This window comes from Echinops telfairi, unplaced genomic scaffold, assembly GCF_000313985.2.
Source record: "Echinops telfairi isolate 266 unplaced genomic scaffold, ASM31398v2 ScPeMD7_7;HRSCAF=31, whole genome shotgun sequence".
Lineage (NCBI taxonomy): Eukaryota > Metazoa > Chordata > Mammalia > Afrosoricida > Tenrecidae > Echinops > Echinops telfairi.
Genome location: NW_022103904.1, coordinates 17,892,527 through 17,900,198, shown reverse-complemented (window position 1 = coordinate 17,900,198; position 7,672 = coordinate 17,892,527). Strand labels below are relative to the sequence as shown.

General features: G+C 38.9%; 1 protein-coding gene across 1 annotated transcript in view; it reads right to left on the bottom strand.

Annotated features, from left to right (window-relative positions):
- PKD1L1 (polycystin 1 like 1, transient receptor potential channel interacting) overlaps positions 1 to 7,672 on the bottom strand; it is a 183,557-nt gene that overhangs the window by 42,061 nt on the left and 133,824 nt on the right. The window contains exons 43-45 of the mRNA XM_013006002.1: positions 7,122 to 7,232; positions 928 to 1,036; positions 37 to 120 (exon numbers count right to left, since the gene is read on the bottom strand). Coding sequence (XP_012861456.1) covers positions 37 to 120; positions 928 to 1,036; positions 7,122 to 7,232 — 304 coding nt within the window. The remainder of the gene's footprint in view (positions 1 to 36; positions 121 to 927; positions 1,037 to 7,121; positions 7,233 to 7,672) is intronic.

Sequence of the window (7,672 nt, the reverse complement as noted above, 5' to 3'; positions counted from 1 at the left end):
TATAATTTCTTTTTAGAGAAGAAAAGAATATCTTACCTTGCAAAAATTGTTTGGAGGACTATTTAGCTGTTTAATGACTACAGTGCCAATTAGATAGCATTTCCCTCCAAGAGCGCCAGTCTACAATAAGAAAAATAGTTAAAGGACTGGAAATAATATAAACTTAAAAACAGCATCATCAAGTATTACTAAGGAGGTGTGAGTATGTGCTGGGTAGCTTTGCCTACTAAATTCTTGAGGTCAGCAACTTATTTTCATTTTAATGACATTCTCAGATGTTAACCAATACGCCAAAAAAGTCAGTAATTATCTCCACAGTCTTGTCCTGGAAAGTCTAAAATGCAAATGGTGCTTTCATACTTTGTATTAAATATGAATCTTATCTTTTAAAAAATATCTTCAGTTTCAATGCATATGATTACACAGAAAACATAAACTGGTTGAAGAACTCAGAATGAAGTAATTTTATAAAAGGAAAAATGTAGACAATAGAAGGTAAGTTAAAAATACAGTTATTAAAAATGCATGTCCCGTCAAACTTCTTTGCTAGAACTTGGAACAAGTCTTGCCTGTTGCAGGCTGCGTCCTTGATGCTCCCATCTCAGGCATTTACTGGGAAGGAGGCTTGGTTCTACGACAGCCCCTTGTGATTCCTCGTCACGGGGCTCTGCAAACTGAACTAGAACTTTCTGTTTGTCCACTCTTTATGCCATCAACCTCAGAGTTCCTTTGGGGCCACCAAACTCCTGCATCTAGCTACGGCCTGTACGTATATTAATCTGGGGAATTAGGTATAGCTGGGGGAGGGTGCCATTGGATTATGCAAAGGGAAGAAGAGCATATATATTTTTAACAGTTTCGTGTTACTGCCATGCATATGGTCCTTCAGAAGTTATATTTTAATGGAGAAGAAAGTGAAAGATGTACCTGGGCCCTCTGCATGTTGTCCCCATACAGGCCATCTAGAAGCTTGGTCAGACTCCACTCCCACCAGTCATCAAAACGTTTCAGACCACCAAAGGAGTTCTCAATATTTCTTAATGCAAGAACAAAAGAAAAACATTGATTTTCCTGCCAATTTTTTCTCTAATTCACATTAAATATTGTTTAGGGAATGTGAAGAAATTTAAACCAGAACCACATTTACACAGTAGTACAAAAGCCCAGCAATCATTATACTACTTTGATAGTCTGATACTTCTTCCATGGAGTGTCTGCTGGACTTCAACCACCAGCCTTGCAGTTACCAGTCCAATACTTACCTGGCATTGCCACTAGGGCTCCACATGGTGAATATTTATTCACTCACTTACTCATGCAACAAACAATGCTATATTACTACTATGAGCCAGGCACTGGTAGAGGCACTGGGAAATATACAACCAAGTCACTTCCTTGTGTGAAGAAGCAGGAACGATATTGCTGGTGTGTGCCCTTGAGTTGATCCCAAATCATAGTGACCCTAAAAGACAGAATAGGATTTCCCTAAAGGATTTCCAAGGCTGAAATCTTTCTGGGACCAGATGTCTGGGTCTTTTCTCCCATGGAACCGTTGGTAGGTTCAAATTCCCAACATTTTGGTTAGCAGCTGAGTGCATAACCATTGTGTTACTAGAGTTCCTCCAAAACAAACAATAAATAAATACTGATTCTGTTGGTCAATAAATGTTAACAAAAAGCTAAACAGAAAAGAAAGGATGTGTAGTAGGATAGGTAGGCAAACCTTCAGCAGAAGGTGGTATTTGACTAAAGACCCGAAGAAATGGATGGTGAGCCATATTAGCATTCTAAGGAAGGCATTCCAGGCAGAGAGGAGGCAGGGCCACGTGCTCTGGTGGGAATGTGCCTGGCAGGATTAGGACAACGTGGAGGCTAGTGTGGTTGCTGCACACTAGCAATGGAGGTAGGCGGAAAAGCAGGAAGTCCTAGGTCGCATGGATCAATATCCAAGTCCTTTCTCACCATGTGCTGCCTACTGAGCATATTACTCTCTTTCTTTGGATTCCATAAAAAGTACAACAACAATTAAAAAGAGCCACCAACATGGCTCTGAGAACCAACAAGAGGCAGTGATGTGGGGGCAGTCATGGCATGTCATAAGGAGTCAACATGAGGCAGTAGTGGTTCAATGATAGAAACCTCACCTTCAATTCAGGAGACCTATCTTAAATTCCAGGCCAATACCCCTCATGCACAGCTTTAATCTGCCAGGTAGTGGAGAGTTACATGTTTTTCTGATTTCTGAACAGGTTTCAGTTGCGCTTCTAGGCTAAGATAGACTAAGAAGGACCAACTGGTGATCTACTTCCAAATATCAGTCAATGAAAACCCCAATGGGTCATAACAGTCTGATCCACTATAGGTCATGAGACTGTTCCAGCATTCACAGTCTCAATAAGAGGAAGGAAAAGAATGAACAAATACAGAGAGGTCATTATGAAGAGATTGAGGGAGAGTAGAGTTGAGGGTAATAGGGAAAGTTAGGGAGTGGAGAACGATAAAGAAATATGGTTACTTTCAATAGAGAAAAAAATTGTAAACACCTGCTCTCAGGAGGAAGACTATTTCATCTCACTTAACGGACACACATTTTTACAGTTGTATATAACATAATCCACATTTTGTGCTTTTATAAAAATAATAGATTATCAATTTTTAAAGTCATGTTGTATTTTTGAAGCTTTCAGTTAAACTGTTATCACTTCCTGATATTTGCTCTGCAGCTGTGATAGCATTAAAAAAAGTAGGTCAAGAACTGATTATGACTTGGAGACATAATGATCCACACCTCATTTATCAACATTTCGTGACTAATTCCTGACACGTTTGGATTGCAGGTAGTAGCTAAACAATTCAAGAATACTCTGTCCCTTGAGGACTTCCAGTAAAGGAGGCATACACACTGCTCTGACCCTCTTCAACATGAATGTAAAAAAAAGCAGATACAGAAGAAAACTGGAGTGTTAAATCTCTGAGAAATAAAAAGTAAGTGAGCTGAAAATTAAGGGGTAGAATCCATACAAAGAGGTCAAGAGGAACAGCAAACTCTTAGCTAATCAACCAAGAGCTGAACAACTGCTCTCACAACACCTGACAAAAAGAGAGCTGGTGTTTGGCTGTTACATAATCTACTGTCAACTTGACTGAAGGGGTGGAGTCTAGCCTGTTAATCAGGTCATAGCCAATGAGACCTCTGTGTGGACATGGCCTTCTCCTGAGGATTCTGGGAATTCCCTGTCTTCTTCTCTGGGGGTGGAACACGCATTCTCTGCTTCATCTTCCTGCTGACAAGCCCCATGGAGCTACGCTGATGGAGCCAGAGCCCTGGAGCTGGAGGAGCCACATGGAGATCCATGCCAGTGCTGAGATGCTTCCACCACCACTGGATCCACAAGACTTTCCACCCACTCGCCTGTGATCTCCCATTGTATGCATTGTGTGAGTCTGGAGAGGAATTGATGGACTGGTATCAGACATATGGGCTAATATTGGAATTACGGACTTGATCTGGACCAGGCTGGGATGTTTTCTTAATATACAATTACTCTTTGATATAAAACTCTCTCGTACACATAAATGAGTTTACCTGGATTTATTTCTCTAGTCTACCCGGACTAACACATGGTCCAACCTCTTTCTCCACCGACCCACAGAGTGAACAAAAAATTACCCAGAATCCAATCTGCTCTAACCAGAAGATGGTTTCATCCATCCTTCCACACTCCTGTGGTGGCCAAGTGCCCTCTAAAAGAGGGGTGGATTTGATTGGACCAAAACATAACATGGGAGAATGTGTAAAGCAGGGTTCTCTGGAGAAACAAAACCAGGACACTTATGATTACATATATATAAAAGGCTAGGCATATACAGTGAGAAGGAATACAAAGGCTAATTAGTCCACATAGGAGTATACCTCTATACCTCAGTTCAACTCATTTTCGTGGAACAGTTAATATACTGTCCAAGGTCAAGGAAGCATACAGTTGCCCTCAGGCAAGGCAGGTAGAGTTAGCCCGAAGGCAACAGACAGCAGGGTGGGGCAGCAACAGTCAGTAGCACAGGAGCATAGTGAAGCAGCCCTGATGGAGTCTCCAGCTCTAGCAATGTACTCACATCCACAAGATCCACCAACAGCTTGGCGAAGCAGGTCTCAAAAGAGCAACAAGATCCACAGGTTGGCTCAACCCATAGGTAGTGCAGCACATGGTTGAGGCAAAAAACTAGGAAGCTGCTCCGATCACCAGAGAGAAAGAGAGAAGGGGGCTGGCCTTGGAAAGTCACTTATCTCATCACCCTCCAATCAAGCTTCAAGCTGATTAAAGTCCACCCACATGTTCCTATGACACAATAAACAACTATCACAGAGACTAAAAACGAGGAGACTGAATAATGCCAGGTTCATCATGGCACCCTGGGGTCCAGAGGGGGTAAAAGTCTAAAGTTCACGCTTGGCTGGCCACGGAGGGTATAATCTACTATACAGCTCTGATTCAAGCCCTCAGCTCTGGTGAAGATTCTGACATGCAAAAGTTGGCTGAAGTTAACGTGATTCTGCAATTAGAGGAGAGGCTAGGATTGTATTTTGTGTTTTACCCCCTTCTTGCTCTTGTCTTGATACACAGCTACCACAGCCTCAGAGTTAACATCTCTAGTGCCCACTTCCCCTGGAAACCACAGAAATCAGATTCAGGAAACCATGTAGGCAAGAAGACAATGGAATGACATGTTAATCTGAGAGAAAAAAAGCTGTCAATCAAGAACCTTATATCCAGCAAAATTTCCCCCAGAATGTCAGGGAGAAAAAAATGGGTATTTTAGGCAAGGAAAAATTAGAAGGAAATTGTAAAAACAAGACCAGCATTACAAAATATACTAAGGGGAACGCTCTGGAGAGAGAATCAACAAAGGAGACCAACATGAGGGAACACCATGAGGGAACACTATGCAGAAATCAACACTGAAAACAGTATTCAAAAGAGCACAGAAATAGGAATAATGATGAAACAAATAACACCACAAAAACACACAGCAAAATGACAGCAGCAAACCCACATATATTAATAATGATATTGAATATTAATGGATTAAATGTGCAAGTCAATAGACAGAGAGTAGCAGACTGGATAAGAATACAGGATCCATAAATACACTGCCTACAAGAAGCACAGTGAAAAGTTTTAAAATAAGAACACTCTTTCCCTGTCTGGACTGATTCAAGTAATTAAAATGGGTATACAAAATAGCAGAGGAATTTAAAAGATAAAATTAACAGTTGTTATCAATATATGACACATAAAGAAAACACTAATTTCATTGAGTGATAACTTATTGTTATTTTGTATTATTTATAATTGATGCTGCTGGGTAAGTGTTGGACTGATCCCAAAAATATTTATAGAGAGTTTCTATGAGTTGGAATCAACTTGATGGTAGTGGGTTCTGGTTTTATTGATTTATAACCACTTAAATAAGAAGAAATTCAACACATGACACTACTTTTCTTAAGAATTAGAAATCAAGGAATCTATGTGCTTCACTTTACAGATGACAACACTAAAGATTCAGAGTCAAAGGACTGACACAACACTACGTAGTTGCCAAATAAGAGCTATTACCCCAGTCCTTGACTTCTACTTAATCCATTTCTTCCCTACTGGACTCTAGTTCTTCCATGTATGATACCAGTAAATGCCATTGTTTCATGATTATACACTGAGCGGTAAAGATGTGTGTGGGGGGGGGGAATCTAATTCAAGCATTCCATTGTAAACCAGCATACATAAATAATATCACTGCTTGATGCCCAGAACAGCCAGAAGTAATGTGGTCATTGCCTCTCTGTGGGAAAATCAGGTCAACAAGACGCGGTGGCATATTTTGCTATGAGTTCTGAATTAATCGAAGGTGTACATGAGATGTGTCACAAATATTTTCTTTGCTGTAATAATTCTGATTTTGCATATTAAAAGTCAATATGAAAAATATATTAAGCAAAGCTGATTTGTGAAATGCGAGATAAACACGAGCTTCCAATTCCAGAGAGAAATTACCAAGGTTTCTTTCTTTTGTACACACCACCATCTACTGGCACAAACCATGCATTTGAGCAAAAGGGAGAGTGAGAAATTCGTTTTGAATGAAAATAACTGCTGCTTTTGTATAGGGAAAGGTAGAAAAGAATCACTTAATTTCACTACGAATCTACTCAATTTCTTTATCTCATTGTGTCATTCTGGTTAGGTTGTTTCTTTGTATTCTGCCTTGATTTTCTATAGCTGAAACCCAGATTAGGTAAACCTACAGAGACTCAACTGGATCAATGATTGAAAGCGACATGACAGGGTAGGTGGCAGGAAATAGGGAGCTAACGATGAGTACAAGTAGGAAGAAATGGCTTGGAACTGATTGTGGTCATGGTTGTACAACTCTTATAAATGTGATTGAACTATTAAAATGTATGATATGTGATTTGTATATCTGTGGAATTGTTAAAAATAAACAAACACAATTTTTAAAAAGGTTAGATGGAATTAAATAGAGTTCAGACTTTTTAACAAGGATATCTATGTCTTACTTTACTTGTGGATCATGTGGGATAACATGAATTCGCTACTATTCACTAGTTGGATATTAATCATCTTTTTTTGCAGAATATGAAATTCTATGCCCTGAAATACTACAAAAATGTACTGGATTTTCCAGTAATTCACCCCTGCCAAAAAATGCAACAAAAGGTAATTTACATAGCATCAAATCACTTAGTCCAAGGTAACACAATCATAAAAAGCCTGCAGGAATTTGTTTGAAAATAATCACCAGAGAAAGAGAACACAAATCTTGGGAAGTATAGAATTACTTTATTTTCTGCCACTAAATTCAGCACTTCATGTCAGCACTTCATATTTCAAGTTAAACTGATTTGAGAGAACTATCAGACTAATCATTTTGGCAGGTAAAAATAAAGTCTAACCAAAGGTTTAATAACATTTCTTCAGTTAAAACAGGAAGTGTTATATCTAATATACACATTGATTATAACATGCATACTAATTTTAGAAATATTAAAACATGGAAAATATTCTTTTTAGACTAAAATATAGAAATTTACTAAAAGCTCCCACCTGGTAAATTCATTTCGGATAGCTTGATTCAGAGCATATTCATCCTGGGAGAATTTCCCATATATTATAAACACCAGCAGAATGAACATGAGAATGGACATGAAAAAGTCTCTGAAAGAAAAGTATTTAAATATTAATATATTCCTCAACTTCATGCATATATTTACATAGTTTTTCACTCAATGAAACATTTTAATGGGAAGATGCTTTTAAATTCCTTAGAAGATATTCCTGAGAGAAAAATTGTTATATAAAGTGTGAGTTATGTGCTTTGTGGAAGTTATTAAATGAAGGATAGTCTTTTCAACAGATTATACTGGGGAAATAAGCTGTCAAAATGCAAAAAAATAAAAATGTCCTGGTGGCATAGTGGTTAAGCATTAGGTTGCTAATCACAAGGTCAGTGATTCAAAACCACCCTCTGCTACCCAGGAGGAAGATGAGGCTTTCTGCTTCCATAAGGAGTTAGAGTCTCAGAAACGATTACAAGGATCTACATGTGACCTCCTCCTGGGAGACCGAGAACAGAAAAGCGGGTGAAGGGAGACGTC